General features: G+C 52.2%; 6 protein-coding genes across 6 annotated transcripts; 3 read left to right on the forward strand and 3 right to left on the reverse strand.

The window, feature by feature from the left end:
* Positions 1–251: 251 nt before the first annotated feature.
* MRS44_018702 (uncharacterized protein) lies at positions 252–4458 on the forward strand (the record flags this gene model as incomplete). Its single annotated transcript, XM_065616170.1, has 3 exons — positions 252–1215; positions 2160–2726; positions 2801–4458. The coding sequence occupies 3 exons, from the start codon at positions 252–254 to the stop codon at positions 4456–4458; spliced, it is 3189 nt and encodes a 1062-aa protein (XP_065472242.1).
* Positions 4459–4609: 151 nt separating this feature from the next.
* Positions 4610–7245, reverse strand: MRS44_018703 (uncharacterized protein; the record flags this gene model as incomplete). The annotated part of the gene is made up of 5 exons (XM_065616171.1): positions 4610–6237; positions 6302–6519; positions 6562–6780; positions 7003–7063; positions 7104–7245. 5 exons carry the CDS (start codon positions 7243–7245, stop codon positions 4610–4612), a joined length of 2268 nt encoding a protein of 755 aa, XP_065472243.1.
* Positions 7246–7608: 363 nt separating this feature from the next.
* MRS44_018704 (uncharacterized protein) lies at positions 7609–8433 on the forward strand (the record flags this gene model as incomplete). The annotated part of the gene is made up of 1 exon (XM_065616172.1): positions 7609–8433. One exon carries the CDS (start codon positions 7609–7611, stop codon positions 8431–8433), a length of 825 nt encoding a protein of 274 aa, XP_065472244.1.
* A 479-nt stretch (positions 8434–8912) lies between these two features.
* MRS44_018705 (uncharacterized protein) lies at positions 8913–10326 on the forward strand (the record flags this gene model as incomplete). Its single annotated transcript, XM_065616173.1, has 2 exons — positions 8913–9038; positions 9565–10326. 2 exons carry the CDS (start codon positions 8913–8915, stop codon positions 10324–10326), a joined length of 888 nt encoding a protein of 295 aa, XP_065472245.1.
* A 16-nt stretch (positions 10327–10342) lies between these two features.
* MRS44_018706 (uncharacterized protein) lies at positions 10343–14496 on the reverse strand (the record flags this gene model as incomplete). The annotated part of the gene is made up of 3 exons (XM_065616174.1): positions 10343–10492; positions 10543–12016; positions 12860–14496. The coding sequence occupies 3 exons, from the start codon at positions 14494–14496 to the stop codon at positions 10343–10345; spliced, it is 3261 nt and encodes a 1086-aa protein (XP_065472246.1).
* Positions 14497–17441: 2945 nt separating this feature from the next.
* MRS44_018707 (uncharacterized protein) lies at positions 17442–21031 on the reverse strand (the record flags this gene model as incomplete). Its single annotated transcript, XM_065616175.1, has 2 exons — positions 17442–19949; positions 20084–21031. The coding sequence occupies 2 exons, from the start codon at positions 21029–21031 to the stop codon at positions 17442–17444; spliced, it is 3456 nt and encodes a 1151-aa protein (XP_065472247.1).
* Positions 21032–22568: the final 1537 nt, after the last annotated feature.

A 22568-nucleotide genomic window follows, 5' to 3' on the forward strand; every position in this document is an offset into this window, starting at 1 on the left:
GTCATTTGATTGGTTGGCTCCCTGACTTTCCCTTATGAATCCCGCGGCATGACGACTTGGACACCATAGAGTTTAAGTCAAATTTAACATGCTTGAACGGGCCAGACGCGTTGACGCGCATGGTTCGCGGCCACTGGACATTAACCCGTTAAAAAGTGCCGACCTTGCTCTCTTAGAAGGTTCTACTTCCATCGTTACTCCATTCACCTACAGACTTCCGGAAGTTGCGGTTTGAGGTTCCCCATATCACAATGAAAAGGCCGTTTCAAAGCACCCAGACCAATCATGATGTTGAGTCCGCTGAACAGAGCGAGACAACTCCGTGGCTACAGCATACGCGCTGGCCAGAGCTGTTTCGTAACAGACCGCTCGACATCATTGCCGCCGCAGCTAGGCAACCTAAGCTCCTGGGAGGTGGGAGTGATTTACTTGGTCGATACCAGGGATCCCCCTTGTGGAGCTCTGCCGAGACCGAAGCTCAGCTGCGGATCATTCTCCAGGGCCTAGACCTTATGTTTGACAGGGCAAGAGCTACAGTCGATCGAACGCCATACATGTCTCGCTGCTGGCTTAACACGTACTCAAAAGACACCTTCTGGCCGCATGGGTTTCGGATCATACCAAGCTTCAAGGCATACCTAGCGATATGGAAAAGATTCATCTGTTTCGTCTTTCGTGTTCTACAATACTCGTCGCGACAACGCCGGGAAATATTCAACCTACGTCTCGGATCAACTGAAATGAAGATGATGCAGTACATACTGTATCTTGTAGGTCAACTGCAGCTGGAAAGAGATGAGTTCCACAATGGCTTAGTCGTTGCAAACCATGAAGTCGGGGACAAGGAATGCCAGGAGCGGCGCGACGACTGCGGCGTTGATTCTGACTCCTACTATGACTCCGACTTGGAGGATTTGGAGGCCGACGAAGATTCCGACGCGGACACAGACCGAGAGTTTGATGACAACACCGAGTCAGAAGAGGAGGAGGAGGAGGAGGAGGACGCAGAAACAGATCAAAAGACAGGTGGTGATGGATCCGACTTTTGTCTCCCGTCCGGCCATTGGCTGCGATTATCCGAGGCCTTGTTTCAACTTTCAATGATGTTTTGGACGCACCAAGACCCAGCTGGAAATATGTCGTCTTCGGTCATCATCTATTTTACGGCAGTCATGGGTATACAACAGCACCCTCTCGCCTACAGCCCGGCGCATAGTTCTACGTCTGGATTGGCAGCATTGGTTTGGGTTGGCCGGCTCTTATTCCTAGCGCCCTACTGCTACATACCAAAATCAACTTTAGTAGAGTTGATTTATTTTGCCCCACTTCACAGGGGGTAGAGTTGATTTATGCCGGGGGGTAGAGTTGAATTTTAGAAAACCACTCTACAGGTCAACAGGGGGGGTAGAGTTGATATTTACCAGGGGTAGAGTTCATTTAAGCAAGGGGTAGAGTTGAATTTATGATTGGCCATAAACCTTGCCATCCAATTGAGGCGCGTCATACGCGAGGAACGCTGGTACGCGTCGCCTGGGGCTCGTCGTGATTAGCATTTAAGGGGAGGAACCGCAATCCGAAAGAAGTTGGAATTTTTAACTGTGGCACTTCAACTTTTCGATCACCACTGCGCCACGACGATGAGTTTTATCATAGAACGAGGCTCGTCTAGTGCCATCTACCCGTTCGTTCTACTTCTTGAATACAAACTCCTTGTGTGCCAGTTGTGCCAGTTTGGGTGTGTTGCAGATGAAGTTGCCACGCACTTGCGAACACGACATGACGACATAGACCCGGAAAGTCGGCGCAAGCTGGTGGAAAACATACAAAAATTGCCCCATGTGTTACGAAATCAGTCTCAGCTGGATCAGCTGCAGTATCCACCACCGACAATCGAGCCCATTGCTTGTCTCGGCGCACCGAAGCCGGATGGACTAAAGTGTCGAGCATGCGGCCTCATCTTACGTCAGGTTCAGAAAATTCAAGCTCATTGTGCCAAAGCCCATCAATGGGTCAATCCAAGGTGCAGAGGACGACCATCAAAGGGATGCCCAATACCTCCCACTGAATTGCCGTGGATCGAAAACATCACATGCCAACGCTTTTTCCCTTCCAGGGCGGGCAGCAGATGGTTTGAAGTCAGTCAAAATACCAGTCGGCAGAGAAAGAAGAAGAAGTCGCAAGCGAAGCCAGCTTCCTCAAAGCCGCAGGCGACGATTCAAAGTCTTCCCCAGAAGCGTCCGTCCACCTGAGACAGATATTGGAACGAGAAGAGGGATACCGGGACGCCATGAATCAGCCACGTATAACCAGCAAGGATTCAGGCAGTGAAACTTTTGCAGCTACAAGTCTCTGGTTGGAGAGAACTCAATGGCCCTCTATGTACCAAAACGCTCGGCGAGACATATTACGGGCGTTGACCAGACTACCAAACCGGCAATCCCTGACGACGGATTATATTTTGGGTCAAGGAACCCTTGAGGGCGACGCCGACTTTACAAGCCCACACGAGGACGAACAGAAGATATCGTGTATTATGGGAGCATTGGACTCGGTCATAGATCGTTGCGAGGATACGGTTCGCCACACCAGCCGTACCCTTCTCTGCTGGCTGCTCAGCTCACGACTCCAAAGCCCCCGGGAAATACCCTTCGGTCTCGTGGCAGAGAGGAATACCGAGCTCAGATACAGGCAGATTGAGAAAAAACTCTTGGCCTTCACTTTCGGACGTACCGAATGCCAAGCAATGTTCGACAAGAAATTGCAGACATCAGGCTGAATTCGACACTCTCCGCTCAACTAGAGCAGATCTGGAACCATAGAGTCTGGGACCTATTTGACACTTCGAAGGGGCTCTGGCCTAGGATGGAAAGTCAGAGTTGCTATGGTGGCATTGGAGAAACACTTGATGATGCTCCTATCAGCGATGATCGATCCAACAGGGACGCATGCGATGTGTTGCAGGATGGAGAAGGGATACACGGTGATAGACAAGATGAAGAGGAGGATGACGGGGATGATGATGATGGCGACGTGGAGGACTGGGAGCTCGAAGACGACGAGGATGACTACGATGATGATGATCCTGGATATGACAGCGACCTTATCAGAGTGGAGGGCAAGTCCGCCAAGCCAGCATTCGACGAGTTCCATGAGCTTCTATTCCAACTATGTCTCACGCTATGCACCGAGACATTCATCGATGGACAGCCGGGCTCTACGTTGTTGGTATACTTCAGTGGGGTTCTTGGGTTCTCTGGAGACTGTCGCAAGTTCCTACTCGCCCGGCAGTACTGCCCCCAACTGTCAGCAATCATCCACATCCAGCGCATATTGCTTCTGGAGCGTGCGTTACCGCTACGTCCATATCCCATTGTCGGCATTCCGCAGCGGCCGCGGACGGAGCAGCTCGAGACCTTGAATAAAATTCGAGAAAAGTACATGGTTTTAGGCTCGCAATCCCCAGTCGCAGAGCTGGTGAGCCTTCGAGATTTCGGCCGCAATGCCGCCCGCACCGAGCCACCATCGACCCTCTTCCACTGGAGCAGTGACGGCGAAGCAGTCTCTGACGGAACTCTCAAGCTGACAATGAGGGAATTTCGTAAACTCCCAGAATACTTCATCTCACGGGCGGAAGCACTATGTGATAGTCTTATGTTCGGTATGAAACCCGATGTCGACCTCTCAAAGATCAAAGACGACATGGCTAGTTCAGAAAGCGGCTACTGCTTCGTGGAGCACCCGGGGAATGGCCTTAAATCAGCATACCTGGATCTACTCGTCCAAGCTTACACTTCGAGCAAGAATGGACTTGCTAGGGGCGGCACCTGGAAGTGGCATGCCGTCGTATCATACTTGAAACGAGTGGCCGAGATGGAGGAGCAGCTCGCCGGTGGTCTTCACACCGCATGTGGTCAGACTCCGCGAGTGCGCGAACTCTTCAGTCTTGAATGTGAGAATGGTCCAAGCACGACTTGTGGGGTATACGTCTGGGCATGTTATATGGTATACGTCATCCGCCATCACAAAGCGAAGCGGCTGACGAATCGCGAGTTCTATGTGGTCCGCTTTCTGCCGGTCAGGCTGGGCCGTGTTTTATACTTGTATCTTGTTTACATCCGAAAGCTGGCCAATTTGCTGCGACGGGAGCAGGTCGGGTATATCGAAAGCCACCAGGAACGCACACAAACGCGACTGCTCTTTCACAGTAACGGAAAAGCATGGCCCACTTCTCGCCTCACAGGTATTCTTACCAAGGCCACTTTGGAAGTTTGGAAGCAGGCGGTCCATGTTCGTCTGTATCGCCAACTAGCAGTAGCAGTCACCGAGAAGCACGTCCGTGAAGTATACACCCCATTCAACCGATACGATGACTATAGCAGCGATGCTGATGTCAACGTCGTATTTGCTTGGCAAAGTGGACATCGCCCACTACAGCGTGGGACCCAGCGCTCATCATAAATCAATCAAATCAACTTTGAGGTAAAAGTTGATTTGTTTGATGGGCCTTCGGTCCAAAGTTGATTTGTTTGATTTGATTGGCTCGTCTCAATCAATTGTATGGGAGGCCTATATATTGGGTATGTGAAGGTATTACGCCGGATCCAAAGCCTCAATTACCGACCCAACTGCCCAGCTTTACCCCGCCGTGTCGGACCCAGTTCCTCAGACAATGAACTCGCTCCAGCGTGTCTGCGCCCATTGCGAGCCTTTGCGATGTTAGTGTCAGCTTGGCTAGGCTGAACTGCCTCCCGCAGTCGGTTGCCATAGCCGGGATGGCAAAGACATCCAAGGCAAAGCTGCTTAGCACCGGGAATGAAGGCTTGTGGTCCCTCCACCATTGGATTGGCTCTTGCGTATCTTGTGGCTCGAGACGGAGGTATTTGTCCATCTCGCTAACACTGCTGCTCGTTGCAAATGCCTTTTTCGTTCTGCTGTTGATCCATTGCGTGTAGTGATCATCCTCCTTACCCCTGTTCGTTGACGATGGAGCAGACTTCGACTGTAACTCATCCTTCCGCTGGTTCGATTGATACCACCGCGCGAAGTAGTCCTTTATGCCCGCCTTCGCATCGCGAACCCAGGCCAATCGCTCCTCAGTGGCCCAAGTAGCCTCCAACCAGCTGATGCCGAATCTCGGATGAAGGATGACTGCTGCCGCAAACAAGGGAGATTCTCCGAGCTTGCTGTAGTACTCATCCAGCTTCTTCCAGCCGTTGTTGATCGATGCCCGAATATATGCTCGGTGGTCTGCTGGTAATGAGCTCTTCTGGGAAATCTTAGACGCCGGTGGCTTGTCAAACGCCGCATACTCAGCCTGAGAATGCTCCGGCAAGGCAGCTACCGTGAAAGTTGGCGCTTGACTTCGCTGTTGGGATACATAGACCTCTTCCCCATCGAAGCGAGCAGGGCGACGGCGGGAACGGGCCGGCCGGATGTTAGTCCCCCTCAGAGGCGCAGACGCTCTCCCAATTAGTTCGGGATCATTTAGATTCGTCGCCCTTATTGTTTCGGTCGTGAACTCATTGTAGAATCCTTTCCAGTCTTCAAAATGCTCGAGCAGGTATTCCATTCCTACCAGAACTTCCCACAGGCGCCCATGGCTGTCGCCTTTACCCCAGCCTTGGGTTCGCATCGTCTGATGATATAGAGGCGTAAGTATCTTGTTGACCTCACCAAGCACGCGCCAATCCTCGTTGGATAAGATGTCATCAGCAGGGATACGTTTTTCTTCGTCTTTCTCGCCTTCGAGTGCAAAGATGTAGGCCCTGATGTCAGTCTGCTTCCGCAAAGCCCTCTCTATCATCATATAAGTAGAATTCCACCGCGTCTCATTGTTCAAGATGACCTCAAGCTCGGCGGTTGATTCCTCGCAAAGATGGTATCCTTCGTCCTCCTGCTCGTGAGCGATGCGCTTGAAATATTCGCTGCGCTGAGGTGAGGATCTGATGAACTTGACGATATTATGCAGCTTCCCAATTGGGCCCTTCGAACGCCAATGGCGAAGATCCTGCTCTTGAAGGCCTCTCATGCCGTTGATATCTGACTCTAGCTCGAAAGATTCGGCGTCTTTACCGAAAAGAAACGCGCGGGCGACAAGGTTAAGAACGTGGCCGTAGCAACGCATGCGACGGGCCTTGATATCAGCAGGCCGAATCGAAGGGTCGATCTGCCGGTAGAAGTAAGAGAGACATGTATCGTTCGCGGTCACGTTGTCAGAGATGATAGTGCTAACCTGTCCTCTGATATCCCATAGCTGAACGATTTCGAACGATTTCGAACAGTGTCTCGGCAAGATTCTCACCACTGTGAATACCTAGCTGACGGCGTAGAGCGAGTAGCCTGGATTGTTGGTTCCCGAATTTGTCGATGAAGTGTGCAAAAACTGCTATTATCGCAAGACGATTCGGTGATGTCCAGAGATTAAAGCTGATGTATATATTCGTTAGGGCGCTGCCCAGCTCCGCTTTGATGATATCCGCCTTAGACTCGAAGATCTTTTGAAGCTCTCTGGTGATAGAACTGCTACTCTAAGGAATTTGGAGTGCTAATTCATGGTCGAACTGATAGAAGAGCTCCTTTAGAAACTTGTGCTCGAATATTGTGAAGGGCATATCACTGTCAATAATGAACCTAACACTAAGTTCTTGTATAGCTTTGACCTTTGCCTTTGGTATCATGCTCTGGCTAAGCCGCGGTCGTTTGGGGGTTGCATGGGACTGGAGATCGATCGCGCTATCGTCGCTAGGGCTTGATTGACTCGCTGGGGTGATCCGATGGGCTCTATGCAAGTCAGTATATGGGATATATTGGTATAGAGGATGGATCTATACTTGCGAAGATGATCTGCTGCAGAAGATGTCGCTTATACAGAGAAGAATTCTGGCTAACCCTTTATGCCGCATCGGCTATAGCACCACATATAACCGATGGGCTAATCTTAGTGATTCAATTCAATGAAGAATATGCCGTGCGATCTAATCTAACTTTTTCTGCCTTTTGTACCTTTCTGAGCTAGCGAAGCTTCTTGAACGAAGAGGCGGTTCTTCTAGATGACCTTCGGTACCTAGAACCTCAATAGTCGGGTTAGGGGGCAGCTCCCCGACCGAAGCCTCCTCGAGCTGCTTGGCCACGGTCCTTGGTTGAGACAGTCTCGAGAACGCAGAGGGAAAAAGTGGCGTGGGGGCAAGGCGTCGAAATCACCGGCGAAAGGCTCGCCGGTGTAGAGGGTGGTGGCAAGTCCGACATCTTGTCGCTGGTGCCATGTCTTGTTGACAGCGAAATTGACGCGTCGCGATAGGGTGCAGAGGGAGCGCGTTATCCTGCCGAGGGTTGGTGTGCGTTAGGCCGCGATAGCAGGTACCAACGAGGCTACGGCTTCATATAGGGCTAAGAAGTATCGCCTATCTGTGGCCATCTTGTACAGGGTAGGACTGGGCGGAGGGCTCGTCCAGGTTTAATCTTTTTGGGCAGTTCAGATGCAGCATGGCATATATCAACTTTATCAAATCATGTCAACTTACAAATCACTGGAATTGATTTGATTGAGGCAAGGAATTGACTAAGTTGATTGATTTGATTGGGGTGATTGATTGATTGAGTTGATTTATGATGAGCGCTGGTGGGACCACATACGGACTTGATGGGGCGTACCCTTTCCGGCTTCAACCACCGCTGCTGCGTGCTTACGAGTGGGCCTCGACCCGTTGGCACGAATTCATTCGTCAAGCAAGCAAGAAGCTGCCTTTGTCACCTCAACACGCGCTTACCACCCTTGAATCGCTCACCACATGCCACAAGCGAACAATCACCGATGCTTCACTAGACTCTATGTCTACCATAGACCAAATTTATCCATCCAAGCGACCAAGAGGATGGGAAATTGTCGGATCACTAGTAGAGCGGAGTTCAGGATTTATGCCGGCACTGGAACTGGAAGACGAGGGTGGTGAAGTCTTATTTCCACCAGATGACGAATCCTCCCATGCCACTCCACGACTTCTTGAAAGAGAAAATCCCACATGGATAGACCGCGTTCTCTGTGTCCTTGATGAGCACCAGATTCTCATTTGTCTCCTCTGCAAGTTTGCAATCGGGCCGGGCAAGAGCATTGTCCAGCACTTCCGCAAAATGCACCGATTCAAAGGCGACGAGCTTCAGCGAGTAATCTCTTTCTGCAGTGGCAGATCTTTCCAAGATCCGACTACGGTGCCGCTGCCAAATCACCAAAGCAAGCCTATCCCTGAGCTACCAAGATTGAAAGGACACAGCTGCGAGAGTTGCGAGTATTTGACTATGAACCGTAAAAATATCCTTAGCCACTGTAGTCAACTTAAGCATGGAGCTCAACAGGATGGTGAAAGAGGATGGAAGGATGTTACTATTCAAACATTTGCAAAGGGTAAATATGCGCGCTATTGGATTGTGGAAGAGTAGAGGAATTTATATGTTTAGATGGGATATGGAGGGGGTAGAATTGCCATCGGCCTTTTTCATAGTAATCGCGGACGCACTGTTGCGATCAGAGCCTCGCTGAGAATGATCGACATGGTGATCCACAATGCCAAGATCCATCAGGCTGCAACGACGGAAAGAGTGGCATTTGGTCACTGACCAACGCTCGGGCCTCTTTCGAATGTCCAACAGTCGGTGATAAGCCCCTGCAACCTTACAGCTTGCCACCTCAGCTCGACAGTGACAATGTGCAATTCGGCTGGCAAAGTGCATGATTGCTTGAGTGTGGCCGCAGGTTTGAGTATCAGGCAGCAATGGGCCAATGAGCCTTCGGCTACGTGGGTTGAGGAAATGCCGCAACTTGCCGGTTTTATCCACCGTGGCTGCCACCGTACACGAAGCAACTCATCGGTATTCATAATGAGGCGAGACAGGAAGCTTGGTTACAGGCAACACCTGCAATGCAGCAGGAGATTTTCTTCTTTGAGGGCGAATCGACATTACAGGTTATCTGGACCTCTCTAAGCGATCTCCACGGAGCGGGCCGGTCTGCCCAACCGCGACATAATGCTGACATGGTGTGCGGGGTATGTCACCTTACAACTGAGGAAAGATACAATAGCTAATGATTGCCCATTCGGTCCCCTCATTTCAGTTGCTCGCTTGCATTTGTCAGTCTGTCAAGTGTCACTACACGCACGATGGCCCTGTGCATCCGCTACGTGGTCAGCAGCCCGCCATTCAGCCCCTGTGTAGCGTGTGCTGAAATCTGCCTTGCTTACCCTTCGATGGGACTGTTGTGGCTGCAGCCGGTCAAGCAAGCCGTTTTTGGGCTTTCAACAGGGTTTGCCGAAAACGGCCATGGACCAAGGCTGTTTTCTCTTTCCTCGGAGAAGGAATAACCTCTGTTACCATCCCTTCAGTGACCCTAGCGCCCACTACACGGCAGAGCCATGCCTTGAAAGCTTTGGGAACGGGCTACACGGCAGCAATGCTACGAATGTGAGCGCGATGACCCAAACCAAGGCCATTTTTAACTTGTGTCTTTCCAGGAGAAACAGCAGGCATCAAAGCCGGGTTGGATTTGATCATCTTCTTATATGTATCACAAAGCAAATTCGCGAACATCAAAACTACAATAACTCCGCGTCCATTTTGTACTTTCCTGGCCAACTAGCCGAGGACTGTCTCCAGTTCATGCCTTTCTACCCTGAACTTGCCGATCCATTTCTCGACGAACTCGGTAAATACGTCCAGTGGCAGTCCACCCTCGAGGCTCTCAAAAACCCTCCTGATACATACATATCCTCGCCTATTGACATACTGGGCGGCCTTGAGATGATCCGCAACACCAAATACTCAAGCCAGTGGGAGTTCGATCAGGCAATCAAGGCCCTTATTAATAGCGCCAATGATGGCCACTTCGATGTGGAACCACGCTCCTTCACTCCCTTCACTTTTATGCGCAACACGGCTTTGGTGTCCGTCTCGACAGACGGTACCGAGGCTCCTGAACTGTACACATATTCAGACGCCAAGTTTCTCAACAGCACAGAAGTCAACGTCTCTCCCGTCGTGTCAATCGATGGCCAAGATGCTAGCTCATACCTGAAGGAAATTGAAGATCAAGCGCAGAGCCAAGATCCTGATGCGCGATACAACTCGCTGTTCTTTTCCGTCTCTGGAAACGAAGGTAACATTCCTTATGGTTCTTTTGCTGCAAATGATATATATCCCGGCTCCAGTATCACCACGCTCGAGTTCTGCAATGGGTCTACCCTCGAAGTGAGGAACATAGCCACACTTAGGAGCCCTAATTTTGAGGTTAAGAACGGCAAGGACGTCTTCGATCTGTACCGAGTCATTGTGCAGTAGAACACCTGTCGCCAATTCATGTCGAAGCTGTGCGAAGAATGCGAGTAATCCACATCTTGAAGTCACCTTCTATCCAAGCTGAGATTGCAGAGAGGGCAGCTTGGAGTTGGTACATGCCGAGAATTGTGCCACTGTTACCGATCCGCATGTCTTGATCAAAGATATGCTGGGAAGATTAGTGAAAGTCCCAAGGGAAAGGCTGCACGAGATACTCACAATTTTGTTATCTTCCCCATCCACGGCAAACATGAGAGTCCAAACTCCATCCACGACCTGGATGACAGGCACAGGAATAACTCTCTCCATGCTTCCAGGCCCCATGAGACTGCGCATTCTTTCCTGCCAGGCAGCGATCCAGATACCGAGTTGGACGTTTGCTGATTCGATATTGCCCGAAGCCGTTTTGGTCTCGATGAAGACCGGCGACGGGCGGGTCTTGAGGGCAAAATACACTGTGTGATTGATGGTTGCTTCGGGAGAGGAATTTGCAATCGGGTCAATGAGGGCCTCGAGGTCCTTGTCCGGAGTAAGGACGAGTGCAAAGTCAACCATCTTATGGATTGAGTTGCCGACCTTCTTCCATGATCGTGACGCGTTGGATTCAGAAACGGAGATCATGCTCCCTGTGTCTGAGAAACTGGAGCCCGTTGGCGTTGATGGAACGTCTTCGGAATCCTGAACCTTGAAGGAAGGGCGAAAGGCTGAGACAATCTGGGCTGCCGTGACGTTCTCGACTCTAACAGAGGAGGATGAGGCGAGTTCCTTGAGAAGAGGTTTATGGACGTCGCTGTTCCAGGCCGGCTCGGCGCGATGCCATCGGCCTGACTCGTTAGACTCCTCGATAATCTCGAGGATACGACCATGTCTTTCGGCGACAGATCTATTCCAGGGCTTGGAAGCCGTTCCAGCGGCGTCAGAACTCACAGTACTCTTCACCTCGACCGGTTCCCGCCACATGTAAGGTCGGAAATCTTTGCGGCTCACGCCTGGCACGTCTGCAAGGGCGGCCGGAAGAACCTCCTCGCCGCGTGATGCCATAGCGAGTGCATCGTAAAGATCGTGAACATCAGTAGGAAGCTTGGCTTTCATATCCATCACCTTCTCAAACATGACGGGCCGGCTGAGGGCTGACAAGTCAGCCATCCTCCTGTACCTCTTTGACGGCGATTTGCTGCCTGCTCGTTCTGGTGACTGGCGTTGTGATTGTCGTCGGCGTGATGAGGCTGATGACCTGCTGGGCTGGGACTTCTGATCCTTGGCCATCCCCGGCGCAAGTATATGGGGCACGTTGGCAAGTACATTGCCATAAGACGACGGCGCCGACGTTGGGGTAGAAGACCTCATTTCAAGTGACCAAGAAGGTGCCGGACTCCGGCAGGCATCGCTGCCAGTGTTGTCCGTGGCGCCCGACCGTTGTGGTTGTGTAGGTGTCGCGTCAGTGTCACCAAAAACGTCATCATCTTCTTCTTCTCTCCGTGGGCGTTTTGACGGACTGGGCATGTCGCCGAATCTGTGCTTCACTTTGCATTCGTTGATTTCCGCAGACTTCTGAACTGCGAAGGCGGGATGAGGAAGAGCGCTCGCGGTTTCGATGGTCTCAATCCACGCTCGAACCGCATCCACATGCATGCCGAATGAATTGTCGATGGTTGCAAAGGTGTTGATGGATATTGGCGCCGTGCTCAGATGCCTGTTGAGGTGTTTACTTTCTGATAATCTGGAAATTCGATGGCGCTTGGTTGCCGATGGCGACACGTGGGGCTGTCGCGGACATTTATTGTTGCGGGCCAATGACACTCCCCCCTCGCTCTTGGCGGGGTTGCCATTTTTAGATACTGAATTGTAGACAAAATAAATCAGATGCCTATTAAGCAGCTATCTACTCAACGTTAACAGATGTTTTTTGCACCCTGGTTCGAGAGAAATGGCGCGGTCACACAGTCAATCTTGAAACGCGCCGTGCCCCTGATGACTTGAAGCCGTGAGAACCGATGAAAGCGACAATATCGTCGCTGAATCGGACGGGCGATCAGTAGTGGCCTCACGCTTCTGAATATCTCATCAAGGTCTCGTATAAGAGGCAGATGGCCGAAACTTTGCTCAAATAGCTCGATAGCAGCGGTCTTGAAGGCATGCATCGAATTATGGTGCTGTCAGACATGCCGGGCGATGTTGGTTTGCGGTATCACACTACACTGCAAATAATGATACGCCAAGAAGGATCATAGGAAAAGAGATCTTGAAGTTCCATAGTGAAAGGTGGTTATAATCCGCTAGTCGTCTAATAGCATCAACTTTTAAGGGCCGTTAGAAACAAATTTCGGGTTAAAGCCACAGCAGGGAGGGTCGACAATGCAAGAAAGCTTAAATACGCGTTTATACGCGTCTACACGCGTTAGTAGCGTTAGGAACGCGGGTAGACCACCGATCGAAACGGGAAAGATAGGTCGCCACAGTATGGGTGTGTGGGAATAGACCGGAGATAGACACTCACGTGAGAAGCGGACAGGGGGTATGCGACAATTAGGGGTACACGACAATTAAGAATAGAAGAGTAGGGAGCCCCCCGGAGAAATGCGATGCAGCAAATGTCAGCTTGCTGAGGTCTAAACCAGCATCGAGGTATGCTGTACAGGTATCAATCTGCCAGTCTGTGCCCTGGACGAAAGGTTTGCCCCGGAAGCCGGACGACCTGAGTTTATCTGCCAGCATTGTCCATGAGTCGGCTAGCTCGTTTTTTCTGTCTCTCACAAAAGACCATCCAGCCTTTCGACAAGTGAGGTCATCTTGTATCTCATCCGCATTGATATCCACCTCCAATCCCAGCATCATCTCATTTACCCGCTCTTGCACAAGCTTGATAACCTTGCGGTGGATCTCGCAGAACTCGGAAAGCCTAAACTTCCTGTTGCGTCCGATTGTCAATGATTGCCCGTCTGGATCCCAGGAGAGGTTTCCCGGGGTGCCTTCCCTTTTAACAATTGACTTGGCGAATGCTTTAAGCTCTACGATCTCCCCGAACGGAGTATAGCACCCTCGGATGAGGTACTTCTTGCGAATTACATTGAGACGGTCGGGCTGCGACAAATAGCGATCCCGGGATGGCCATATGTAGGCAAGAGTAGTATAACTGTAAACCGGTAAAGCATATTCAAGGAATAAGAGCCGGCCAACCCAAACCAATGCTGCCAATCCAGACGTAGAACTATGCGCCGGGCTGTAGGCGAGAGGGTGCTGTTGTATACCCATGACTGCCGTAAAATAGATGATGACCGAAGACGACATATTTCCAGCTGGGTCTTGGTGCGTCCAAAACATCATTGAAAGTTGAAACAAGGCCTCGGATAATCGCAGCCAATGGCCGGACGGGAGACAAAAGTCGGATCCATCACCACCTGTCTTTTGATCTGTTTCTGCGTCCTCCTCCTCCTCCTCCTCCTCTTCTGACTCGGTGTTGTCATCAAACTCTCGGTCTGTGTCCGCGTCGGAATCTTCGTCGGCCTCCAAATCCTCCAAGTCGGAGTCATAGTAGGAGTCAGAATCAACGCCGCAGTCGTCGCGCCGCTCCTGGCATTCCTTGTCCCCGACTTCATGGTTTGCAACGACTAAGCCATTGTGGAACTCATCTCTTTCCAGCTGCAGTTGACCTACAAGATACAGTATGTACTGCATCATCTTCATTTCAGTTGATCCGAGACGTAGGTTGAATATTTCCCGGCGTTGTCGCGACGAGTATTGTAGAACACGAAAGACGAAACAGATGAATCTTTTCCATATCGCTAGGTATGCCTTGAAGCTTGGTATGATCCGAAACCCATGCGGCCAGAAGGTGTCTTTTGAGTACGTGTTAAGCCAGCAGCGAGACATGTATGGCGTTCGATCGACTGTAGCTCTTGCCCTGTCAAACATAAGGTCTAGGCCCTGGAGAATGATCCGCAGCTGAGCTTCGGTCTCGGCAGAGCTCCACAAGGGGGATCCCTGGTATCGACCAAGTAAATCACTCCCACCTCCCAGGAGCTTAGGTTGCCTAGCTGCGGCGGCAATGATGTCGAGCGGTCTGTTACGAAACAGCTCTGGCCAGCGCGTATGCTGTAGCCACGGAGTTGTCTCGCTCTGTTCAGCGGACTCAACATCATGATTGGTCTGGGTGCTTTGAAACGGCCTTTTCATTGTGATATGGGGAACCTCAAACCGCAACTTCCGGAAGTCTGTAGGTGAATGGAGTAACGATGGAAGTAGAACCTTCTAAGAGAGCAAGGTCGGCACTTTTTAACGGGTTAATGTCCAGTGGCCGCGAACCATGCGCGTCAACGCGTCTGGCCCGTTCAAGCATGTTAAATTTGACTTAAACTCTATGGTGTCCAAGTCGTCATGCCGCGGGATTCATAAGGGAAAGTCAGGGAGCCAACCAATCAAATGACCACGGCCCCACTTTGACTTGAAATTGGATCAGGAGTGTCGTATTGAGAGCTTTCCTTCAGGTAAAAGAGGATTATGGAGAATTTACAGGGATTCTTAGCCAATGAAAGCGCGAAGCGTCCACTTTCAGTGAAAGTGGGAGGATCAATAGGGATGTAGGGGCCAGCTAATGCCTGAAGTAATTGATTGGTCAGTGAATCATGGCTAATAACAAAAGAGATGAGGTGGCTTACAACCAAAGCTTGGGATTCAAAGGATCCCAGGTGAGAGAGGGGCTGACATAAATATTCAGATGCATTCTCGAGTTAAAAGAAAGGGGAGACATTTTTCCGAGGCTGGGGTTAGATGTGTCCGCATGAATACTTATTGCGGTTTATCTCTTATCTTATCTTATCTTATCAAGCAGGGGTACCGTGCCGTTTCACAGGGATAGCATTCCATTTAACACCGATGCGTACTAGCTCTTGCTGTTCACCCAAGACGCGATCTTATTAGTCGATTCCTCCCGAACACAAGCGAAATCCGACGCCCTAACCCCATCGTTGATCCCTCCACGCATCACTGATGTCCGAGCCAAGGGGATGCGAAACGAATTCAATCATGAGAAATCCTCCAACTTCCAACCATGCAGTCTCTTCTCAGTGTCATCCAATATTGGCTGTATCTTTTGCATAAGATTACAAGAGTGTCTGTTTCGGCCTTTGTGAGAAGAAAGATCACGGAGGGCGTACCACTGTGGTGATCGGATATTAGATATACGCTGCAAAAGACCTTCGACGCTGTAGCCATTATATGGCTTCGTTGGTAAAGGTCCAAGGCGACTGATCTTGTGCATCTCTTTCATCAATGAGCCGAGAAGCATAGATGAGCATTCGAAGGAGCAGACATCTTCGTCATTGCAGAGAGAACTGCGGAGATTGTCGATCGCTTCAAGAAGTCGACTAATAAGATTCTGTCTCTTTTCATCGATCCTCTCTGGCAATCACGTTAGCTACGGCAGAAGATGTAAGCAGGAATTACAGACCTAGTATACCTGCGATTGGGAGCTCAGTCGTCTCGACCAGACCTTCGCCATGTCTCAAAGCCAGTTCTGTCATGCATTCAAACTGCTCAGGCCATCTAAAGACCCACGCCACGCATAGACAGAGGGTGGACTCTGGGCTATGGAACGTCGGCATACCATTTCCCATTGTACGAAGCCATCGGTCGGCGAAAATTTCGACTATCTCATGACATTTATAATAGTCGACGATAGTGGCGAGTTTGCAAAGTGTCTCGAGATTAAGAGATTTTGGCACTTCTCGGTGATGGCCGTGAACAATATTTAATAAAATCAGAAGAGCATCTTTGTTCCAATCGCTGGCCGATATCGAGCGACAAGACCCGTTGGACGCAGTCCCTTCTCTCCACGGCCCATCCAGCATTGCCCGAAAGACAGGAGAAGCAAGTTTTAAGTGTTTGGAAGAAACTTGAAATCGAACCTCGGAATGCTGAGTTATCTCCAGTTGGTTCGGGGTAATGTTGTAAGCAGATGCAAACTCGAGAGTGGTGCCATTTGATACACCGTTCGCGCTTAGAGTCGTCAACGGAGGTTGGAACGGGTTTGGGGCTGGAGCTGTGGCAGTTGAGATGGGACGAGACCGCTGCGAAAGCTTTGTCGCAAGTTCCCTAAAAGCCTGGTTGCTTGCTGCAGTTGTCAAGCTCATGGAAGCGAAAAGAGGCAGAAGAACCTGGGCATTTGGTTTGTGAAGAACCAACTCCAGATCCGCCTGTGGGTCTAATGCATACGACAAGGGCGACATCATGGATGTGAACAGACCTCACCCACGGAGCTACAGGAGAATTTAGTCATTTTAGCCACGAGCGGGTATGGATACCTACGGAGTCTGGATGTCGTTTGACTAGATATATTGATCAATAATGCAGCTGACCACCGGGTGGACGCAACGATTTTCAAATACTCCTGGAATGAACAATAGTCTGCTTTCAAAGTTAGAAAACAAAGAAAATTAGATTAATTTGTAGGAGAGAGGAGTGCATGACGTGTCAACCCAACTGAAACCGGCCGCCTGCCTCACCGCCCATCCCCGCATCCACTCGGCCGCTAGATGCCTCATTTTTCTGTTGGACTGAGTGCACAATACACTGTGTCAAAGGCGATGCCTCAATTTATAATGACATATCAGCTACTTAATGATGGCCTCTAGCCAGGAGGCTTGCCCTTCATGTCAATGCCTTATGCCTTGAGAAACGAAGTGACGAAGGGTTTTTACGCTTCCGCCGATTTCCCTCCTGACATTCAGCCCGCCTCTCTCATTGGTCGTTGTCATTTATTACGTGATTTCGCCGTTAAGGCTGAGTTGGGTTTCTTGATGCATTAGATCCATGCTATAAACTGGCTGACTGATTTCTTCTATAGAGTATAAGTCATATAGGTGTTAGCTAAAGAAGAGAAGAACATGGGAAATAATGGTTCAGGCGAGGAAGAGGGAGGTATAAAAGGAGTTGACTTGGTTGGCACGGACCAACGCGACGCAAAAACGGGCCCCGTTTCGCGATCGCAGTTTAGAGCAAGAAATGAGAACGGGCCGCGTTTCGATATGGGATGACCCCTGTGATAATCGAGAGGCATGATTAGTTCAAAACTAGGAACGGGCCCCGTTTCGGTCTTTAATTCTTGAGTAGGTTAGGTTAGGTTAGGTTAGTGCCACTCGTCGACAGCCGGAAGTATGGATGAATTCCTCCATCGCCTGGCGGTTGAGATGTTCGATGTCACTGCTGTGCTGGTCGCGCGGCACTCGTCCGCTGCCCAGCACAATCACCGAGTCCACCACCTCTCCGCTCCGCCGCCCGCCGCGCCCGGTCTGCTGTACAAAGTCAACGAGCCCGTACGGTTGTTCCATGTGGATGACAGCGACGATGCCGCCGATATCGATACCCGTCCCGAGTCCGGTCGTCGCCACGATCCACCGACTGGGTCCCTCGCCAGTAGCCCTAGCCCACTCCTGTAAGATCGCTCGCCGCCTGCCTTTATCCTCGATTCCGGCGTGGTAGAACGAGCATCCCAGCTTGCCGGCCAACGCCTCGCATTGTTTCTTCGTTCGGCAATATATCACCCCTCTCTGACCGCTCTGCATCCGCTCTTCGATCCGGAGCTTCACCTTGATGACCTCCTTCTCAACCGCGGCCGCTCCACCCTTGACCTTCCGGACGCGGTACCGGATATTAAGCTTAGCAGTGCTAGCTCGGACTATGGCCGCGTCCTCTGCCAGCATCAGCCTGCGGAACCACTTCTCCATCTTCACCGGCAGCGTAGCCGTCAGCAGCACCACTGGGCAGTCGTATCGATGCAGCCCTTTCAGCGACTCGAGCCGCTCTCGGTAGCTGGCGTCAACGATGGCGGTGTGGCTCTCATCGAAGAAGATGCGGCGGAGTAAGCCTCGCGCTCGTCGGTTGTCCACGTAGCTGATGAACTCGGGTGAGTTGGCCAGATCAGCGCTGACGACGACGAGACGCGCATCCGGCTGAGCCTCGTCTCTTCCCGCAGTCATGGCCGATTCCCACTTCAGACAGTCGATACCGAAATCGTCGCGAGCCCGATCCAAGATGTCGTCCATCAGCGCCACGAACGGGACCACCACGATGCTGGTGCCAGTCTCTTCCGCAACCGCGGGGAGCATGAAGAACATGCTTTTGCCACCACCGGTTGGAAGCACACAGATCAGCACCTCACCCCTCCTCATGTCCATGATTCTCACCATGCATTCGTGCTGCTCGTCAGACTTCCAACTTGCGCCCTCTCCTAGAAGCCGTTGTAGTCCTTGTTGAAGCGGAGCGCCTGGTCCTCCGACCACTGCCCCTCCTCCTCCTCCTCCTCCTCCTCCTCCTCCTCCTTCTCCCCCTGCTGGTGGCTTCCCTGCTTCGGCTGTCCCGACCTTCCTCCTTCTTTTACTTTCCTCTCCCATGCCCGCCGCCTCAATCTCAACAGCCTTCCGCTTGGCAGCACCCTTGCTTGCCGTTGCCTCCAAAACGTCAGAGCAGCAGCCTTGATCACCGGCATCATCATTCCCTGTCGGGCTCGCGAGAAACCAGTGCCACAACCGGCTGACCTCTCGATAAGTGGCCACCATCTGCGGCTGCAGCTGGTCTGGGAACTGGATGTTTACCGCATAACGCCGCGCCAGCACGCTGCCGTGCGTTGATTGCAAGTCAAAGACGTACTCAAACCGTCGCTTGCCCCGTGCTTCTCCGGTGACCGGGTCCACCTCAGCCATCATGTTCTCCTCGCCGTCGGCCTCGTCGCCGATGCCCACTTCCACCTGCCTCACCGCCAATCCTCTGACCTTCCTGCCCATCTCGATCCCGACGTGTCGATACTCCCGAACACCCATGGTAAGACCCGTATGCTCGGCAGTCAGAAGCCTCAGCCGCTGGGTGAGTAGCTCGGTGTCCCATCGGCCTTTCCTCGCGTCTGCCCAGAGAAAGCCTTCGAGAGACGGTCCGGGCCCCTGGATGCCCGCTTGCTCATGCAGCATCCTCGCCGTGGGGATGAGCCACGCGATGTACGCGACCATCATCTTCGTCGGCAGCTCGGGGAGGAACCGTGCCACCTTCCTGCCGATGCCGCGGATTGCCCGGCTCTTGTCCCGGTCGGTGATGATCATCATCTGTCCGTCAAAGATGAACGCGCTGCGGATGAGCTGCTGTGAGTCACAGTGCCGCATCGTCAAGAGCTCCGGGCCTCGCCCGGGCATCCCCCACCAGATGTGTGTGACGACGGCCATCGCCATTGCGAAGAGCCGGAAGGTTGAGAGAAACTGCCTCACGGCCTTGCGTCTCCAGCCCCGGCCCTGCCGCCAGAGCCTGGCCTTCCCCAGCTCGGCGACTCTGCGGTGGCCCGGCCGGAGCCACTGATTCCTGCCGTTCGTCGCAAACGACCGCCCGGCACCCTCGAACGTCAAGCTGTCGACGATCCGTCCCAGTTCGATCGTCGCTTTCACCCTCGCCCATTGGCCATACATCAGCCGGTCGAGCAGCTTTTCGGCCTCCCTGACCGCCACCTGGGCCGCCTTCCGGAACTCGTCGATCGTCACCCGCTCCCCCAAGTATCGCAGAGCCTCGCCGTTCTCTTCCCACATCACGTTCGGCATGCCGCCGTCCTTCTTCCGGTGGCCCTTGCCGTACGCCATAACCCGATCATGGTGCTGAATGGTGAGTAAGATCCGTCGACAAGCCACTCTCGGTGTTCCTTCTGAAATTTCTCAACGACCTCGAACCGCATTTCCTCCGGCTCCTCCGGCTCCTCCTCGAAGATGTGCTCCAACATCAGCATACGTACGCACCAGACAAGCCCTGCCAGCTGCCCCGTATAGCCGGCTGGTCGCTTGTACGAGTGCCCTGTTCTCTCATCGCCAATGCCTAGCACCGCCGTGAAGTGTACGAGCGGGTTGCGATGAACGTCGTATGCTACCTTGTGCTTGATCGAGCTGATGAGGAATTCGAAGACCCTTCGGTCGAGCACCGCCCTCCTCCTCTCCTCCTCCTGCTGCTGTCTCGCTTCTTCTTCTTCATCATCATCCTCGTCGTCGTCGTCCTCGCCACCTTCATTGCTGGCCGATTCCCTGTCGCCGTTGGGGTCATTGCCGCTGTCGTCGCGGCGCCCGCGCTGGTCGTTGACTGTGGATCCGCATCCGCTCCGTCCCATGGTGGGCCCCGACGGCCCCAACGGCCCCGGCACCCCCCCGCCAACCTTATCGAGAGCCTCCACAACGGCACATAAACGGCCCCACTGCTCGTCCGTGAAGCGTATCCCGACCTCGGTCTGTGCCTTATCCCGCCCAAGCTTCCACACCCGCCAGCAGTGGCATAGATACCGCCCCCCGTACGCCCAATATTTCTCGTTGGAGCTCTCATGCTCCTTCAGCTTGAACGGCTGCCCTACCGGAGTTTCCGGGTTGATGCTGTTCAGCCAGCGAAGCGTCTCGTTCGGCACCCGTTCCAGCCGACCGACGCACCTCGACATCTCTCGATCGAAGCTCTCGACAAGCCGCGCCAGCGTCTCCTGCTCCTCGCGTTCGGCGCCGTCTCGCATGCCTCTCCGCACGGCCTTGGACTTGGGCCCTAGTCCTAGCTGGTAGATCCTCTTGAGATCTCGCCCCTGGAAGTGCTTGGCCCAGCCCGTCTTGTTGATCCATGTCGAGTCGTGGTCGATACCGCCGGGCTTCTGCGCGATCCGTCGCCTCTCGTCTTCCTCTTTCTTGAGTACACGGCCATACTGGGTCAGCATCCCTCCCCAATCCCCCCATCGGCCTCGTCCCCGTAATAGTACCCGCCGGCATCCGAGCCCGGCTCCGATTCGTCCGAGCACCGGCTTGCATCCCTTTCAACCGCAGCGTCCCGCGGCACCGGCCTCTCGATGACCCAGTACCTCGCGAAGCGTCCCTGCGAGAAGGTCTGGAGCTCCACCGCCTCCCAGTCGCCCCCGATGTCTGCGTGGTCCGATTTCCTCGGATGGGCGAGTATATTCTTTCGGTTGATCGTCAGGTACCCGCATATGGTGCACCTGCAGTCCCCTAGCACGGCGAGATCCCCGATCGGTGCGCTGCCGTCGGCTGGCAGCTGGATCTTGTGTGGATCCCGTAGCGGCAATCCCGAGCAGTATGCGGTCACCTGGGCCAGCTCTTCTCCTTTGAGCTGGTGCTGCTTGCGGAAGTGGCTGACAATCCCGCTGATGCGGTCCCTTCCTGGAGGCACCGCCGCTCTACACGTCAGGCATATGCATACCTTATGTTGCGTATCGAACCTTACTCGGCGCTGCGTGTTAATAACCCCCCTCTTGGTCCTCGTTTTCTCCCACCGTTGTCATTGCCTTTACCTTTGCCTTTGCCACTGCCATTGCCAGGAGGTGGATGGTGATTAATGATAATATTAATGATAGTGGTGGTGGAGGTTCTACAAAGCAATGTCAACACCACCCCCTTTTGAATGTATGCTACCCATGCCATATATATATGCCAAATTAAATTTAAATTTAAATAGATATAATTGATGATGGTTATGATGTCCCCTTTTTCTCTTTAATAACTGAAACCTCAAGTTAACCCCGAGCTAAAACCCCTGACCCATGCCGCACAAGTTCAGCCAGTCATCTAATCATCAGGGGCCCCTACTATATAAAATGAGAATATAAGATAAATATAAATTTACTCCATAAACAGAGAAAGCGCTGCTGGAGCCGCTCAATCGGGCGGAAATGTCGGATAAACCACTGCACCAAAAAAAGGTGCCGCACCAATAGTTAGGCACATGTTATAGTTCCCTTGGCGCTGGTAAGGGATCAAGTACTGCTGAAAGCGGCAGGTAGATAACTGGCCCTGGCAGCTATCTGGTCAAAAGGAAAGATAAGGCACAATGTAAAAGGCATATATAAAGATAATCTAAAAGTCTGAGTTAATTCCTATCTAATGGCTGTTAGATCTGACTAAAGTAGAGCTGGGTTCGTCACGTGGGGTACCCCTTGTGGTTTCGGCATGTAACAACTAGCCCGAGGACTTGACTGAAGACTAGATCTTCTAACGAAGGATCCAATTTATTGATCTCATGGCGGCTCTTTGTCGCAAAAGAGAGATGGTTAAGCGCTCCCGCGTCTGATAGAGCGCTAAAGCCTGCCTATCCATAAAGACCAAGCCTCTCGAAGCAGAACACAAAACGTTGCCTAGCCCTGATTGATTCCTTCTGCTCCTTTACGCTGCCTAATGTCCTGATTGCATCGGTGATGAGCGGCTCTCTCGTGAAGAGCGCACCTTTATATATTGCCGCCCGAC

Source organism: Fusarium solani (genome assembly GCF_023522795.1).
Source record: "Fusarium solani strain SB1 chromosome Unknown bctg00000016, whole genome shotgun sequence".
Taxonomy (NCBI): Eukaryota; Fungi; Ascomycota; class Sordariomycetes; order Hypocreales; family Nectriaceae; genus Fusarium; species Fusarium solani.